Source organism: Astatotilapia calliptera, chromosome 9 (assembly GCF_964374335.1).
Source record: "Astatotilapia calliptera chromosome 9, fAstCal68.1, whole genome shotgun sequence".
NCBI lineage: Eukaryota > Metazoa > Chordata > Actinopteri > Cichliformes > Cichlidae > Astatotilapia > Astatotilapia calliptera.
Window position 1 is genome coordinate 30,806,960 of NC_137430.1, and position 19,122 is coordinate 30,826,081.

Here is a 19,122-nt window from a genome sequence, read left to right on the forward strand (position 1 = left end):
ACAATGAATGGACCAGTGTCTACTTTTAATAGTTTGTTGTTGTTTTTTTAAATTTGTAAGCTCTCTGGGACGACACAAAGTTTTTAATTTTATTATCACATAAAACAAAGAAAAGGGGGACAATCAAAAATCTTTAAAAAGAAAAAAAAAAAGCATTTTTTTAAATTACAATTTGGACAAAATTAAAACTTATCCACTAAGTAATTTCATCTCTGAGTTTCCCTGTAACAGCAAGAATGATGCTCAAAGACGACCTGGTTCCTTCCAAATTGATTTTATTCCACCTGTAATCTGAGGTTAGTACAGATCATCTCCAAACTGGTTTCTGGAGTTTTGTTACGACAGTCTGAAGCGCCTCCTCCCTTCCTGGGTCCTCCTTCATCTCCAGCAGGAAGCAGAAGTTCAGAGCACGACTTTTGCATGTCGCTGCAGAGGAAGAGGAGCAGAGCGAGGAAGCGTCTTCAAACCGCCGATATGTCCGTGTTCACTTCCCCTCCCTCCTCCGTGTGGGGAACAAATAAAAATAAAAAATAAAAAAAACAAAAAAGAAGAGAAGAGTGTGATGGCCATGCGTTTGCTAGTCTCAGTCGTCGTCCACTGTGGGTGTGATGGTCACGCCTCTCCTGATTTGTCCCCAACCAATCAGACTGCAAGGAAGACAGAGAGAGAGAGAGTTACACATCAGGAGGCGTGTTCTGACACTGCAGCCAGAAACATCTGTGCAAACACCACACACATCTCCGCCCTCACTCTTACCGCCAGTGTTTCTCCACACGTCTGCTCAGAGCGATCTTCTCTCCGACCTCTGTGCACACCGGGTTAGTCAGCACGATTTTGGCCAGATCAGCTTTGACCGCACTGACACGGCCGCCTGTCGACAGCGAGCCGATGTTTACCATCAGCACCTCGTTCTTGGACAGTTTCTGAACCTGCAGGTCAGGAAGACAGTCAGGCTGTTAATACCAAAGTCTGAGAAGCTCACACATCTTTCCTCCCTTTCCCACAAGGCATTGCTCACCTTAGCAGCCTTCTTGTCTCCCTCTGTGCGGACTCCAAGCAGCCTCCTGAGCAGGAAATAGGAGATCTCGAGCTCAGTGAAGATCTCCGGGAGCGCTCCGACGGCGCCTAGCACCTGACCGACCATACGATCTGCTCGGCACAGCGTCGGGTCGATCTTAGTACCCACACCTGCACAAAACACATAGTTTACTCATGACTTCTCCACCATTTGGCTTGGTGCTGTAGTGACCAACTCACAAACATGATGAAGGGGATGGTGGTAAGTTTTGGGAGGACCAGGTCAAAGCTTAACACCGTTTCCATGCGGGGAAAGTAAGTGAAGGCGGTGAGGAGCTACAAATACCTGGGTGTTCACCTGGACTGGTGATGTAGCACCAAGGCTGTTTACAGTAAAGAACAGATGTAACTCTACTTCCTGAGGAAACATTTCTTTTAAAAAAATACAGCAGTTTTTGTTGCGGCCATCTTTTGGCGCAGCATCACAGCCGGTGACACCAGGAAGCCAAACAGGACAGTTTGGCTCTGAAATCTCCGTTACAACCCAAAACAGCTCGAGAGGGTTTATCAGCAGGAGGCTCCTTTGACCCTCTGGTAGTAAGAACAGATGCAGGACCGCCGTTTCTTAAATTCAGTTTTTTATATTTGTTATCTTGTATCTTGTAGTATTGCAGCTTGCATGTGTGTGTACTCTGGCTTTTATTTATAAAAGCTGTTGTGTGTTTTTAATAATCTGTATTTGCAGTACTGCAGTCTTTTTAAGAGGTTTAATAAAATAAACAGACCTAACTAACCAACACCAAAGATAGGAAATCAACCCATCTACCCACCAACCAAGACAACCCAAACCCAACTAATACTACCTCTAATAACCAACCGACTAAAACTCAACCCAACTCTAACCCTCCAAACCCAAAAGAAAACCAAGCAATTTACAACCAACCAAAACAACCTAGTAGGGCCGGGCCATATCATACCGTTCACGGTGATACCGGTGTAATGTTCATAAGAAAATGAAATATGGCGATAGAATGTGGGTAAAATGCGCATGCGCAGTGCCTTTGTTTACATACGCACATGGCGGCGACGCAGAATGAGAAGAGCGAAAGCGGCTCATTGAATGAAACATGAACCAGAACTGGTTTGTAAAAATGCTGCAACTTCAGTGGTGTGGAACTGGTTTAGCTTTCGTCCGTCAGATACACAACAAAGCACTATTTTTGGTAGCGCATGCTAGCGGGCCGTCGTTATTACCGTGTTGTTTGGAAAATACGGCACACTTAAAATCATCCTTTGATTTTTCTGAAAGTTGACAGAGCCCCTTATAATCCCGTGTGCCTTATGTATGAACTCTGGTTGTGTTTACTGACCTCGAAACGATTTTATGTGCACGGCGCTCGAAAATCTGTCACATGTTTCAGTACGACTTTGCTGAGCTACGAAGCCGCACCGCTTGATGGATTGTCGGAGCATTACGGCTATCGTAGGCAGGAGCCTCGCGGAGTGATACGTACTGTGCTTCACCATAATATTACCGTATTGTGTGTATAAGCTCTTTTTAAGTTTTGTGGATATTATACATGGTTATGCTGAGGATATGTCGGCCAGTTTCCACTGGAAATGCCTTTTGGTTAAACTGCCAGCAAAGAATTTGCACTGTTACAGTTTTATATAACTTTAATGCAGATAAAACAGCTGCTTGTTTAAGTGAAAATACACTGATGGTTTTTTTCCCACTAATAAAGTTGTGGAGTTGTAAAGTATTTTGTCTAGTGTCAATTATATCGTCAGTTATATCGTTATCGCAAAATTTCAAATGTATATCGTGATGAATATTTATGGTCATATCGCCCTGCTCTACAACCTAACCTTTACCAAACCAATAAAAACAACCATCCAATCAACAAGCCTACCTCCTAACCAACCAATTAAAACAAACCAACCACCACAAACTCTACCAGTACCATCTAAAAACCAACCAATTAAAATACAACAAAAAGAAAAAACCTCAACCTACATATCTGCCTACCAAAAAACCCCCAATGAAAACAAACCCAACCTACCACCTATAGCCTACACCAGCATTCCTGTCAAGTAAAAAGAAGCCAGAGATTAAACTCGACTCTTTCGCTGTTTTCTCACATATGTAATCTTTTGATTGTCTGAAACATGCATCTCTCACTATGATCACCAGCTTCTCTCTTTACAGCATAAAACTGCATTTACAGTGCAGTCAGGTAACACGAGAGCACAGAGTGCCTCTTACCGATGAGGCCTCCGGGAGCAGCGTACTGCAGATCGTTGTGCTCGGCGAACAGAGAGACGATCTTTGAGAAGATGGGTTTGCACATCAGCTTTCCCTCCTGGTCTTTGGACACAATACCTGGCCGCACCTCGATCTCCTGACCCACCTGGACACGCAGAGAAAGGCAGAGCAGAGTAAGGCGTTTGTGACTTCACACTGCTTCAAATCACCAATAATGTACTGATAAATACACTCTTACCTTGAGTACACCCTTAAGGATACTTCCTCCGGCCACACCTCCTTTCAGGTCGTCGACCTCACAGCCGGGTTTGTTCACATCAAAGGATCGAATGACTGAAACACAAAACACAGAACATTAAAACAAAAACTCGAAACACTTACATAAAAGAATCAATGTTTGTGTTTTTACTCGTCTTACCAATGAGTCTGGGCTCGGATGTGAAATCTCTGACGGGCACGGGGATCATTTTGACGATGTACTCACAAACCACCTCGATGTTGTACTTCAGCTGGGCTGAGATGGGAATGATGGGAGCGCCCTCGGCCACTGTGCCTGCAGGAGGAACATTAAAAGCATTTTCACTTCAGAGTTCATCTAATTGTGTTTTTGCTGCAGAGCGCTGCGTGGCATGGGAGTTTCAAAAGGGGCAACGAGCAGCAACGGAAAGAAAACCCTCAAACACATACAAAAAATAAATAAATCCTTCATTTGCTCTTTCAAACCTTAAATGGAAGTGAAACTTAACTTAAAAAATATATATCTTTGACATATATGTACAACAGAACTAACGCAGGGTTTGGACAGTGTAAATTCTGTAAACCCTGCTTAAATAAAGTGTTTAAAGCTCCAGTGGGTCGTATTCTGAGTGCAAGGTTGTATCATTTTAACTTTTTAATTATTCTATCATAAAAACCACACATGCATGCATGTTATATTAAAGGTTGCAGTGTTTCCTGGTGCTTTAAGTGACATTTCCTTTCCAGAAGTTAAAGTCTGGGAAACAACGGTGGTAAAATACGAAGGCTAAGTTGAGTAAAACTGCTAAACCGTCACACCTGAAATTCTAGAAATGGGCTACAAAATCTTTAAAGGGCTGACTCACCCTGCACGAAGGCCAGGATCTGCTCATACTGCTCTTTAGCCTGGCTCTCCTTCACCAGGTCAATCTTGTTCTGCAGGATGAGGATGTGCTTCAGCTTCATGATTTCAATGGCGGCCAGATGCTCTGATGTCTGGGGCTGGGGACACGACTCATTCCCAGCTGGCAGTTGAAGAGGACACAAAAACACAACGAGACAATTTTAATGTTTGGAGTCAGAGATGAGCACGATGCTGACTTTCTAATGTCATTAATCCTGGTAAAAGCATGGTCTGTTATATCCACCTCCTCTTTATCTGAACAGGGATAAGTTACCTGATTAGCGCCACTACAAAGCCAATTAAGGGGAAATGTGACAGTGCAATAAAGACGAAACACTCTTTCATAACACCTCAGCTTAATCAAAGTTTTCAGAGACCCACCAATCAGCAGGAGAGCTGCGTCCATAACGGCTGCTCCGTTCAACATAGTTGCCATCAAAATGTCGTGACCGGGACAGTCCACGAACGACACATGTCTGTGAGGAAGAAGACAGCCAACAGTCACCTTCATTTTCCCTCATTTACTTTATTTCTATTGTGCTCAAACATTCAATTTCTTCTCCAGAACAGAAAAGATCCCGAAAACATTTAGTTCACCATCAAAAAGTTGTTTTTTTGTTTGAGGATTCAGAGGTTCAGCCTCTGCATTAATGATAAAATGCTTTGCCTGTTCAGGTCTTACCTGACCAGTTTGAAGTTGCCCTTGGTGCCAGTGATGTCTGTGGGAAACTCGTCTGGAGTGCTGCTGCCACATGACCTGTAGCACTCTGGCCGGGGACAGCTGGGATCATCCAGCTTGTAGACCTACGACGTGTGGAAGAGAAGCAAAAACGTGAACTCCTCATCAGCATCTGTAAACCAGCGTTCATTCAGGAGGGGGCAGAGCTACGTTTGAGATATTCAGCACACACAGCAGCTGCAGTCGGCAGTTTTTATTGTGTTTAGCGCTCAGTTTCACTTGATTACAAATACGATCTTTGTTTTGACTTCTTCTCTGTGACTCAAGCTCAAAGCTAAAAGGAACAACAACAGCACAACCAACAGTTCTTCCATATGTTCTTCCCTGGTGTCAACATGTAGAGAAACCCTTGGAAACCAAAATCAGCAAAATTATAAAGCAGAAAATTTCATCAGGGTGTCATTTGTTTACGCATATTTAGCATTTATACTATTTACACCTAGATGTTTTCCAGATAAGCAAACTAACACTCCATGATTGAGCTGATCATTGATCAGGTTTAAGCATTACTCACACAGACCTAGATATCAGCTGGCAACCCCCCACCAACCAGTGGTCAATAAGGAAAATAAAGTTATTCCTCACTATAAACCACCAAATTTGAGCACTTACTGGAGGACTGCAGACCAGAATGTAGTCCTATGTGACGGGGGCTTTTCTCACCCACCAAAGGCTCGTTTTAAGGCATGAAAACCGTGACATGTAGAAGGAGGTCTGCAGATTTCAATCCTACCAGTCCGCAGAGTTTAATCAGCAATATTTGGACCCCATCATACCCGTTGTTTCAGCAGGTCATGCACCTCTCGCTGTGGGTATCCTGGGATATTAAGTTATACTCCAATTCCAACTTAAACCCTTAAACTCTGAACCAACAAAAAGGCCTCTGAATGAGCCAGAAGTTCGATTTCATACAGAATCTCATCATTTTAACTGAGTAAAACAAAGCAGTTCTTTCAAAGATGGTGTTAGACTTTGAGTAAATGGCTTTAATCACTCCCAACCTGGAGAAACTGGAACCCACAATCAGCATTCTTACAGGCTTTCTCTTATCACAGACATTTTATGCAAATGCACCGTTCCCTGTGGAAACAATTTGGATTGACAATAAAGTTAAATGTGTTTGTATTTGTCGCCTGTAGATGGGGAAGTTCACGTTTGAAAGAGTAAATCCTGAACATACAAACTTCCACTGCTCTTTAATCTCAAACACTCAGGTCCAAAAATAACACAAACATCTGAGAAAATACACTCCCTCACCTTAGCATTGGCATATCCAAGCTTGATGGTGATGTTCCTCTCCAGCTCATTCTTGAACCTGACGGTGTGCACGCCAGAAATAGCTTTCACTACTGTGGACTTTCCGTGGGCCACATGACCGATGGTGCCTAAGAGAGAAGAAGGCGGAGGTCAAAACGTCTATCAAACTCTACAGAGACATCGAATCCGATCAGCTGTCTCCCATACCGATATTGATGGTGGCCTGTCTGCTGATGATCTCCGGAGAGAGAGGTGTCAAGGTCGACACGTCCTGACAAAGAGAACAATTCAGATTAATGACTCGTCATGCCAGGACCCACTGCATCAGAGCGAGCGGCGTGCTTAATCCCAAAGAATAACGAGCAGCTCACAGGCAGAAACAAAACCACCCGGGATGGTTCTCATAAAGCAACACAGAACAGCAACAATCCCTCAAGTACTCTACTTTACCAACATTATAACAGAAATCACTGGAAATTTTATTGTAGGAGTGTCTAAAGAAGCAAAGTTTCAGGTGATGACTGTGTCTGGTAACAAAAGAGTTTGATGGCGACTACAATGTGTGAAGAGCATAAAACAGGACTATTTTAATGGACCAGGCCCTGATCACAGTTAAACAACTAGAAAGTGCATTTTCTGAAGAAACTGCAGTGTGAATGCTTGAATCTGAATGTATGCACTGAAATGAATTAATTACTGAATTTAAGTTAAAAATCTTGAATGAGATAAAAAAAAAAACCCGAATTTAACCTGAAAACAAAAGTGCTGAACTGCTAAAAGCTGAAGGTTACACAGAAGAAGAAGTTGGAAAAAAAGCTGAAAATGTTTTAATTGTAAATTAGAAAAACCTAAGAAATGAGAAAAGAACATTTAGAGTCAGAAAACATCTGAAAGAATATTAAAAGGTCATATTCTTTGAATCACTGAATGACTAAAATGTGATCCCTCCACTTGGACCCACACAGTTTAAAAAGTTTAAATGCCTGAGCTTTGAAAGATACGGTGTTGGAAAGAGAACAATAATGGCGACAATTTGAGGGTAAAATGATGGCTGTAACACTGTGGACACAGCAGCAGTTGAAAGAGAAGTGCTAAAGATGAATCTTGGTACAGTGGCAGGCAGAGCTCGTTAAGCAGGCAGGTGTGAGCCTGGTTGCTATAGTGACCGCACCCAATGGCTCCATACACACGTACACAGACATGCGCCTCACTTTTGCTGCTTAAAATGAACAGAAAAGTCAGGCCGAAACAAATCGCTCCCAAATGAAAAGTATAGGTCGTATTGACGAAATTCTTTCACCGTGAGCGGCAGCAATGTCTAGTCTACCTAATTCTCAGTTTTCATGCCTGTGGAGTTTATTATATGGACGTGGTGACAGTGTAAAAACACCATGCTCTTCTGATTTTCAAACCAACCTTCTGAGCCGTTTTAACATTAGAGTCTATGGAAGAGTTGGAGGGAGGAGGCTGTGCATTGGTGACATTTATGAAAGAACCATAACACCTAGTACAATAGTGAACACATTGGATGAAAGAGGACAGCCATGGCTACGTTTTGAGGGTAAAATCATACCTGTAGAGCAAACGCTGTGGATACAGCAGCAGTTTTAAAAAAGATTTTAAGATTAATTTTTTTGCTCCTCTCACTCTAGCAGTTGAGCTGCCTCACTCTAGCCCCAACATTCCGTCCCATACACACCCATTATAAACTCTGAAACGGGTGAAAAAACATCATGAAACTTAAACTGGAACTGAAGAAAAAGTATAATAGATATTGAAAAGATAAATACAAGTTGAATAGTTGAATGTCTTGTCTTCGTTTTAAAGTTTGAATGGTGGCTCTATGGGAACGTATGTTGAAGTAGTAAGAGTTTAAAAATGAGTAAGTTGAATGAGAATTTGAAGGGTCTCCCCATTGAAATACATGGGAAATTTTTGTTGAATAAAGTTGAATAAAATTAAAAATATAAATGTTAAAAATGAGAAAAATACAAGCAATCATGTCCAAAAGAATAGGAATCTAACGGTGTTTGAATGGTTTTTCTAAGTTGAATGGTTTTGAAGGAGTAGGCTTTCAAAAAACGTACGGAATAGATAATAATAAAATAGAACTAGAAAGTGCATTTTCTGAAGAAACTGCAGTGTGAATGCTTGAATCTGAATGTATGCACTGAAATGAATTAGTTACTGAATTTAAGTTAAAAATCTTGAATGAGATAAAAAAAAAAGCCGAATTTAACCTAAAAACAAAAGTGCTGAACTGCTAAAAGCTGAAGGTTACACAGAAGAAGAAGTTGGAAAAAAGCTGAAAATGTTTTAATTGTAAATTAGAAAAACCTAAGAAATGAGAAAAGAACATTTAGAGTCAGAAAACATCTGAAAGAATATTAAAAGGTCATATTCTTTGAATCACTGAATGACTAAAATGTGATCCCTCCACTTGGACCCACACAGTTTAAAAAGTTTACATCTCTGAGCTTTGAAAGACAAGATGTTGGAAAAAGAACAACGATGGCGACGTTTTGAGGGTAAAATGATGGCTTTAACACTGTGGACACAGCAGCAGTTGAAAGAGAAGTGTTTAAGATGAATCTTGGGACAGTGGCAGAGAGAGCTCGTTAAGCAGGCAGGTGTGAGCCTGGTTGCTATAGTGACCGCACCCAATGGCTCCATACACACGTACACAGACATGCACCTCACTTTTGCTGCTTAAAATGAACAGAAAAGTCAGGCCGAAACAAATCGCTCCCAAATGAAAAGTAAAAGTCGTATTGACAAAATTCTTTCACTGTGAGCGACAGCAATGTCTAGTCTACCTAATTCTCAGTTTTCATGCCTGTGTAGCTTATTATATGGACGTGGTGACAGTGGAAAGACACCATGCTCTTCTGATTTTCAAACGAACCTTCTGAGCCATTTTAACATTAGAGTCTATGGAAGAGTTGGAGGGAGGAGGCTGTGCATTGGTGACATTTATGAAAGAACCATAACACCTAGTACAATAGTAAACACATTGGATGAAAGAGGACAGCCATGGCTACGTTTTGAGGGTAAAATCATACCTGTAGAGCAAACGCTGCGGACACAGCAGCAGTTTTAAAAAAGATTTTAAGATTAATTTTTTTGCTCCTCTCACTCTAGCAGTTGAGCTGCCTCACTCTAGCCCCAACATTCCGTCCCATACACACCCATTATAAACTCTGAAACGGGTGAAAAAACATCATGAAACTTAAACTGGAACTGAAGAAAAAGTATAATAGATATTGAAAAGATAAATACAAGTTGAATAGTTGAATGTCTTGTCTTCGTTTTAAAGTTTGAATGGTGGCTCTATGTGAACGTATGTTGAAGTAGTAAGAGTTTAAAAATGAGTAAGTTGAATGAGAATTTGAAGGGTCTCCCCATTGAAATACATGGGAAATTTTTGTTGAATAAAGTTGAATAAAATTAAAAATATAAATGTTAAAAATGAGAAAAGTAGAAGCACACCATTCCAAAAGAAGAGGAATCTAATGGTGTTTGAATGGTTTTTCTAAGTTGAACGGTTTTGAAGGAGATAGTCGGCGAAAAACGTACGGAATAGGAAAAAATAATAATAAAGATTAGAAGAACAATACTGTGAATGCTTTTCAAGCATTCACACTAACTAGAAAGTGCATTTTCTGAAGAAACTGCAGTGTGAATGCTTGAATCTGAATGTATGCACTGAAATGAATTAATTGCTGAATTTTGAGTTAAAAATATTGAATGAGATAAAAAAAAACAAAAAAAAAAACGAATTTAACCTGAAAACAAAGGTGCTGAACTGCTAAAAGCTGAAGGTTACACAGAAGGAGGAGTTGGAAAAAAACTGAAAATGTTTTAAATGTAAATTAGAAAACCCTAAGAAATGAGAAAAGAACATTTAGAGTCAGAAAACATCTGAATGAATATTAAAAGGTCATATTCTTTGAATCACTGAATGACTCAAATGTGATCCCTCCACTTTGATCCACACAGTTTAAAAAGTTTAAATGCCTGAGCTTTGAAAGATACGGTGTTGGAAAGAGAACAATAATGGCGACAATTTGAGGGTAAAATCATACCTGTAGAGCAAACGCTGCAGACACAGCAGCAGTTTTAAAAAAGATTTTAAGATTAATTTTTTTGCTCCTCTCACTCTAGCAGTTGAGCTGCCTCACTCTAGCCCCAACATTCCGTCCCATACACACCCATTATAAACTCTGAAACGGGTGAAAAAACATCATGAAACTTAAACTGGAACTGAAGAAAAAGTATAATAGATATTGAAAAGATAAATACAAGTTGAATAGTTGAATGTCTTGTCTTCGTTTTAAAGTTTGAATGGTGGCTCTATGTCAATGTATGTGGAAGTAGTAAGAGTTTAAAAATGAGTAAGTTGAATGAGGATTTGAAGGGTTTCCCCATTGAAATACATTATAAATTTTTGTTGAATAAAGTTGAATAAAATTAAAAATATAAATGTTAAAAATATGAAAAATAGAAGCAGTGTTGTCCAAAAGAATAGGAATCTAACGGTGTTTGAATGGTTTTTCTAAGTTGAACGGTTTTGAAGGAGTAGGCTTACAAAAAACGTACGGAATAGATAAAATATAATAATAATAATAAAGATTCGAATAACAATACTGTGAATGCTTTTCAAGCATTCACACTAATAAAATATAATAATAAAGATTCGAATAACAATACTGTGAATGCTTTTCAAGCATTCACACTAACTAGAAAGTGCATTTTCTGAAGAAACTGCAGTGTGAATGCTTGAATCTGAATGTATGCACTGAAATGAATTAATTGCTGAATTTTGAGTTAAAAATATTAAATGAAATTTTAAAAAAACAAACAAAAAACCCCCGAATTTAACCTGAAAACAAAGGTGCTGAACTGCTAAAAGCTGAAGGTTACACAGAAGAAGGAGTTGGAAAAAAACTGAAAATGTTTTAAATGTAAATTAGAAAACCCTAAGAAATGAGAAAAGAACATTTAGAGTCAGAAAACATCTGAATGAATATTAAAAGGTCATATTCTTTGAATCACTGAATGACTCAAATGTGATCCCTCCACTTTGATCCACACAGTTTAAAAAGTTTAAATGCCTGAGCTTTGAAAGATACGGTGTTGGAAAGAGAACAATAATGGCGACAATTTGAGGGTAAAATGATGGCTGTAACACTGTGGACACAGCAGCAGTTGAAAGAGAAGTGCTTAAGATGAATCTTGGTACAGTGGCAGGCAGAGCTCGTTAAGCAGGCAGGTGTGAGCCTGGTTGCTATAGTGACCGCACCCAATGGCTCCATACACACGTACACAGACATGCACCTCACTTTTGCTGCTTAAAATGAACAGAAAAGTCAGGCCGAAACAAATCGTTCCCATATGAAAAGTACAAGTCGTATTGACGAAATTCTTTCACCGTGAGCGACAGCAGCTTCTAGTCTACTGAATTCTCAGTTTTCATGCCTGTGGAGTTTATTATATGGACGTGGTGACAGTGGAAAGACACCATGCTCTTCTGATTTTCAAACGAACCTTCTGAGCCATTTTAACATTAGAGTCTATGGAAGAGTTGGAGGGAGGAGGCTGTGCATTGGTGACATTTATGAAAGAACCATAACACCTAGGACAATAGTAAACACATTGGATGAAAGAGGACAGCGATGGCTACGTTTTGAGGGTAAAATGGTGGCTGTAGAGCAAACGCTGTGGACACAGCAGCAGTTTTAAAAAAGATTTTAAGATTAATTTTTTTGCTCCTCTCACTCTAGCAGTTGAGCTGTCTCACTCTAGCCCCAACATTCCGTCCCATACACACCCATTATAAACTCTGAAACGGGTGAAAAAACATCATGAAACTTAAACTGGAACTGAAGAAAAAGTATAATAGATATTGAAAAGATAAATACAAGTTGAATAGTTGAATGTCTTGTCTTCGTTTTAAAGTTTGAATGGTGGCTCTATGTCAATGTATGTGGAAGTAGTAAGAGTTTAAAAATGAGTAAGTTGAATGAGGATTTGAAGGGTCTCCCCATTGAAATACATTATAAATTTTTGTTGAATAAAGTTGAATAAAATTAAAAATATAAATGTTAAAAATATGAAAAATAGAAGCAATGTTGTCCAAAAGAATAGGAATCTAACGATGTTTGAATGGTTTTTCTAAGTTGAACGGTTTTGAAGGAGTAGGCTTTCAAAAAACGTACGGAAAAATAATAAAATATAATAATAATAAAGATTAGAAGAACAATACTGTGAATGCTTTTCAAGCATTCACACTAATAATAACTAGAAAAATTTGCATTTCCTGCGAAAATGCAGTGTGGATGCTTAAAGCTGAAGCTGTATGCAAAAAGTAGCTGAAAAAGCTGAAAAGTTGCAGAAATTGTAAAAACTTTGCAGAAGCAAAAGAAGTTTGCTAAAATGGAATAACTTAGCAGAACTGCAATATCTTAGAAGAAACATAATACTTGGCAGAAATACAATAGCATAGCAGAATTTAGCAGAAATATTGTAACTTACCAGAAACATGATAACTTCTCAAAAATACAAGAATTTAGGAGAAATAGTATAAGATAACAGAAAGAATATATTTAGCCAAAAATACTTAAACATTACAGAAACACTATGATTTAGAAAAATAGTACAACAGAGCAGAAATATTGTGATTTACCAGAGACACTGTGATGAACTATGAATATTGTAATTTTAAATTAAGACTATGTTTTAGCACAAATATTATAATTTGGCAGAAATACTATAATTTAGCACAAATACTATAAAAAGCAGAAATACTATAATTTAGCAGAAATACTATATTAAGCACAAACCCTATAAAAAGCAGAAATACTGTACTATGATTTGGTAGAAAAAACTATAATTAATCAGAAATGCTATATTTGGCAGAAATACGGTATTTGGCACAAATCTTATAAAATAGCAGAAATAGTATGATTTAGCACAATAGTAATAACTTAAACAGAAAAATTGGAAAAGCAAAAATGGACAGCTGAAAAAATGATGAACATGCTGAAGGTCCCTCAACTATACTTGTTAAATGAAAAAAATCAGCAAAAAAAATCTATAACAGCCACACAATCACAAATATGTACACATAAGAAAACACACATGCACAGAGAGACACACACACAAGATCCAATTCAGTCAACCAGTCTAAATATATTGAATTTGAATCTTAGAATGAGATCATCCCATTAAAAGCCTTTCTCTCTCTCTCTCTCTCTCTCTCTCTCTCTGTCACACACACACACACACACACACACACACACACACACACACACGGAGAGAAAAGTGAGTTTCTAGGTCAGCCTGGGAGCTGCTGAATTTGAATCCACCAATCAGAGAGCCTGTGCACTCTTTCCCTCCAAAACAGGTGCATCCTTTTTACACACGCAGCACAGAGAGACACAGGATCATTGCAGTCTATTTCTCATAATGACGACTCCCCTCAAACAAATGACCATAATTTCCTAACCGTAGGAGCTAGAACGGTCATTCTTACACCGTTTTGTTCAGAAGAGATGGGGGAATCTTCAAGTGTTGACAATTTATCATTAAAATATGAATTTTTAGAGATATATGACACGGATGACTTGTTGACTTAGAAGCCACGAATTCCCCAATATGCAAATTTGAATACCTGGAGCCCACATACATGATTGGCTGGCTGGGAAGCTGTGCAGGCCCTGATTTGTGGATTTGAATTCCTCAGCCCTCAGATATGATTGGCTGGCTTAGAAGCCATGAAGTCCCCAATATGCAAATTTGAATGCCTCAGGACACACATATGATTGGCTGGGAAACCGTGCAGGACCTGATTTGAAAATTTGAATGTCTAAGTCCTCACAGAGGATTGGCTGCCTGGGGACCAGGCAGAAATATATAGAAATACTATGATTAAGCATAAATACTACATTTAGTAGAAATACTATGTTTTAGCACAAATCCTATAAAAAGCAGAAATACTATAATTTAGCAGAAATACTATATTAAGCACAAATCCTATAAAAAGCAGAAATAGTATGATTAAGCATAAATACTACATTTAGTAGAAATACTATGTTTTAGCACAAATCCTATAAAAAGCAGAAATACTATAATTTAGCAGAAATACCATATTAAGCACAAATCATATAAAAAGCAGAAATACTATATTAAGCACAAATACTATGAAAAGCAGAAATAGTATATTAAGCACAAATCTTATAAAATAGCAGAAATAGTATGATTTAGCACAATAGTAATAAGTTAAACAGAAAAATTGGAAAAGCAAAATGGACAGCTGAAAAAATGCTGAACATGCTGAGGGTCCCTCAAATATACTTGTTAAATGACAAAAATCTGCAAAAAAATTTATTACAGCCACACAATCACAAATATGTACACATGAGGAAACACACATGCACAGAGAGACCCACACACAAGATCCAATTCAGTCAACCAGTCTAAATATATTGAATTTAAATCTTAGAATGAGATCATCCCATTAAAAGCCTTTCTCTCTCTCTCTCTCTCTCTGTCACACACACACACACACACACACACACACACACACACACACACACACACACACACACAGGGAGAGAGAAGTAAGTTTCTAGGTCAGCCTGGGAGCTGGTGAATTTGAATCCACCAATCAGAGAGGCTGTGCACTTTTCCCCACCAAAACAGGTGCATCTGTTTACACACGCAGCAGCAGAGAGAGACACAGGATTATTGCAGTCTATTTCTCATAGTGACGACTCCCCTCAAACAAATGACCATAATTTCCTAACCGTAGGGGCTAGAACGGTCATTCTTACACCGTTTTGTTCAGAAGAGATGGGGGAATCTTCAAGTGTTGACAATTTAATATTAAAATATGAATTTTTAGAGATATATGACATGGATGACTTGTTGACTTAGAAGCCACGAATTCCCCAATATGCAAATTTGAATACCTGGAGCCCACATACATGATTGGCTGGCTGGGAAGCTGTGCAGGCCCTGATTTGTGGATTTGAATTCCTCAGCCCTCAGATATGATTGGCTGGCTTAGAAGCCATGAAGGCCCCAATATGCAAATTTGAATGCCTCAGGACACATATATGATTGGCTGGGAAGCCGTGCAGGCCCTGATTTGAAAATTTGAATTTCTCAGTCCTCACAGAGGATTGGTTGCCTGGGGACCTGGCAGAAATATATAGAAATACTATGATTAAGCATAAATACTACATTTAGTAGAAATACTATGTTTTAGCACAAATACTATAAAAAGCAGAAATACTATAATTTAGCAGAAATACTATATTAAGCACAAATCCTATAAAAAGCAGAAATAGGATGATTAAGCATAAACACTACATTTAGTAGAAATACTATGTTTGAGCAAAAGTACTATAAAAAGCAGAAATACTATATTAGGCACAAATCCCATAAAAAGCAGAAATAGTATGATTAAGCATAAATACTACATTTAGTAGAAATACTATGTTTTAGCACAAATAGTATAAAAGGCAGAAATATTGTAATTTAGCAGAAATACTATATTAGGCACAAATCTTATAAAATAGCAGAAATAGTATTATTTAGCACAATAGTAATAAGTTAAACAGAAAAATTGGAAAAGCAAAATGGACAGCTGAAAAAATGCTGAACATGCTGAGGGTCCCTCAAATATACTTGTTAAATGAAAAAATCAGCAAAAAAATGCACAGGGAGAGAGAAGTAAGTTTCTAGGTCAGCCTGGGAGCTGCTGAATTTGAATCCACCAATCAGAGAGCCTGTGTACTTTTTCCCGCCAAAACATGTGCCTCTTTTTACACACGCAGCACAGAGAGGCACAGGATTATTGCAGCCTATTTCTCATAGTGAGGACTCCCCTCAAACAAATGACCATAATTTCCAAACCGTAGGGGCTAGAGCGGTCATTCTTACACCGTTTTGTTCAGAAGAGATGGGGGAATCTTCCAGTGTTTACAATTTATCATTAAAATATGAATTATTAAAGATATTTGACTTCTAATGCACCATAACTGAGTAGAGCGAAGCAAAAACTGCCTTGACTTGCCCTCAAACAACGCTTTCTAACTCGAAATCTATTTGGAGTATCGATATCATTCTTTCACCGTAAGAGACAGCAGGGTTTGGTGAACAATCATGGAAATTTTCAGGTCTCTGTGGAAATCCAACAAAAAGTTATGACGAGAGAAAAAAGTGGTTCATTTCCACAGTTTGAAATCTGAAGAAATCTGAGCGAAGGACGAATTTCCTACCCTCAAACAAGTCCAACTCATTTCAGAACGGTAATAGGTGAGAAAGAAATTCTTGAATTGTGAGCGTCAGGGGTGTCTGAAGATATTCGGGGACAAGCCTCATGTCTTAACTTTGCTTCGTTAAGGAGATATGACGATTCGAATATGCCTCTCATTACAGAAATCCAGCAGTGATTTTGAACAAGCTCTCCATTCACTTTATATGGAGAGTTTTCTGACCTTGTGTTAGTCTGAGGAGATTTGCAAAAATTCTATAAATCCCACAACAATGATGGTGACATTTTCTGAAAGCCAGCAAAAATACCTACGTTTTGATGTATAATTTGTGGAAGTTGAGTGAAAATTGAGCAAGTAGCAGGAAGTTGTTCGGACATGAAGTGAAAATTGCAAAACCTTCAGTGGCACACTGGAAGCCAAGAGCATAGCAACCATAACAACACATGTATTTTGTGAAAAATCACAATTTTGCAACTCAAAACTTTAAGAGGCATAAAAGTAAAACAGTAGAAGATTTGAAAAAGCTGAATCATACCTGAATAGCCAAATAATTTGTGAACATTTTAAAATTTGAATGGTTGTTCTAGGTGAAAATATGAGGAAGTAGTTAAGTTTCAAAAACAGGCAAAATTTAGCAGAATTGCAGAAGTTTCCCATTCATTTCAATGGGACAAATTAAAGGAAAAAAGCTTAATATTTTAAAAAGTATAATAGTTAAAAATAGCAAAAATCGTAGCAGGAATTAGCAAAAATAGCTGAATAGTTTAAAGTTTGAACGGTGAAAATAGCACAAAAATTGTGGAAGTAGTTAAACGGCGAAAAGTGTACGGAAGCAACTAGAATAAAGTATAAAGAATAAAGAGAAACAGGAACTCAATAGTGTGGATGCTTAAAGCATCCACACAATAAAGATTCGAATAACAATACTGTGAATGCTTTTCAAGCATTCACACTAATAAGGTTTTGTTTCCCTTGTAGGACACATGCAGCACTACACGCAGTGTTTTGTTCTCATCTCGGTAAGTCACAACTAACGAAAACTTATGTTGAACAAAGACTAATGTTATTTAGTATAAACACACGAAAACACGCTGAAAGTCGTATCTTTGACCCACATCTTTTGGTACCAATTTCCATTTATATAAGAGGTGAGAATATGAGCTATAACAATGTAAATCCAATGAGTTAGAATGAAAGCTTTACAAGCTTCAGCTTTTTACAGCTTGGACTAACAAGAAGGATGTAAGCTTATAAAGGTGTTTTTATGCCGAACTAAACATTAAGAACCATTTTCTAGATTCTAGCAAAGATGGAGCTAACTCCGTGGAGCTAACTAAAATTAAACCGGGATAAACAGGCTTCAATAACGCTGATAACTATGAATATCAAGTAAGTCTTTCAACGTGTGAATCGTGTTAAATGTGGCTGAAATAACGCTGTATTTCGGGCTGGAAGTGCAACGGGTCTGAGCTTTCCGCCCAGCCTGGGCCCTTGCGTCATGTGCCGGGTGGCGCAGCACCGGTATCCGTTACTATTCTCCCGGCCTTCTGTGACCGTTTTACCGAATCAACGGGCCACCGACAGCCGCCAACGTAAAACCACACTGTTGCAAGCACGATATACATACACTTACCAGAGTACTGAGGTCCTGTTTGGCCAAGTGAGGCTGACCGAGCGTTGTGCCTGACTCGTCGCCCGCCATCTTGAAAGAAAAGGGAATGAATAAGGAGGCCCGGCCGAATGCCTGATCTATCGATTAAACCTGCACTCCTCTTCGCCTAAAATGTTTTCAGACAAAATAAATTTTACTGCCTGGAAGCCTGGAAGAATTTATTACAGCTTTAGAAGAATGGGTTTTTTTTAGCGGTAACTTCCAGGTATAATTTTAAACTTAAGCGATCCGCCCAAGTAAAAGTGTAGTTGGGTCCTTTCTCGAGGGCTGATGCAACAACCGGAGCGGCTCTCAGTTTCTGCTGTAAATTTAAACCAGTTTAATAACCGCACACTGCTGCTGTTCGTATCTCATTAACAGCTGCTCATCAAGGAAACAGACATGCGTCCCAAATTTATAGTCCTCTTTTAAGAAAGAAGTGTACGTTCATCCATGTGACGGGTCCGTCGCGATTTAGTTACGTCATCTGACTAACTTTCTGTAGTTCTGGCTGTTTGGTCTATCTGAGTAGGATTACTATTATTTTATAGTAGTTCGGTTAAGTTAAAAAAAAAACGCCATAAAGCCTGATATGGGGAGACGTTAGTTAGGCTATAGCAATTATGTACCCAGATTTCAGGAGTGGAGAATAGATTTGTAGTCCGTCACATCTGTGCAGTGGCAGCCATCCCGTTCAGCCTTGTTTAGAGTGAAATATCCTGTAAAATAACATTCATATCAATATGTTCTGTTTAGGATGTCCGCTGG

General features: G+C 38.7%; 1 protein-coding gene across 1 annotated transcript; it reads right to left on the minus strand.

Moving 5' to 3' along the window:
• Positions 1 to 258: 258 nt before the first annotated feature.
• Positions 259 to 18,829, minus strand: eif2s3 (eukaryotic translation initiation factor 2, subunit 3 gamma). The gene is made up of 12 exons (XM_026180333.2): positions 18,337 to 18,829; positions 6,628 to 6,691; positions 6,421 to 6,548; positions 5,107 to 5,228; positions 4,806 to 4,900; positions 4,387 to 4,545; positions 3,702 to 3,836; positions 3,522 to 3,616; positions 3,284 to 3,428; positions 1,019 to 1,188; positions 757 to 929; positions 259 to 647 (listed from the first exon to the last, which is right to left on the minus strand). The coding sequence occupies exons 1-12, from the start codon at positions 18,403 to 18,405 to the stop codon at positions 584 to 586; spliced, it is 1,419 nt and encodes a 472-aa protein (XP_026036118.1). The 5' UTR covers positions 18,406 to 18,829; the 3' UTR covers positions 259 to 583.
• Between the last annotated feature and the right edge of the window lie 293 nt (positions 18,830 to 19,122).

Excerpts from the sequence above, each read along its gene's own strand:
- eif2s3 (XM_026180333.2), bottom strand. The coding sequence starts at position 18,405 with ATGGCGGGCGACGAGTCAGGCACAACGCTCGGTCAGCCTCACTTGGCC. Across the intron at positions 6,549-6,627 it reads ACAGGCCACCATCAATATCG|GCACCATCGGTCATGTGGCC; the intron begins GTATGGGAGACA and ends CTTCTCTCTTAG. Across the intron at positions 3,617-3,701 it reads ATCCGAGCCCAGACTCATTG|TCATTCGATCCTTTGATGTG; the intron begins GTAAGACGAGTA and ends TTTGTGTTTCAG.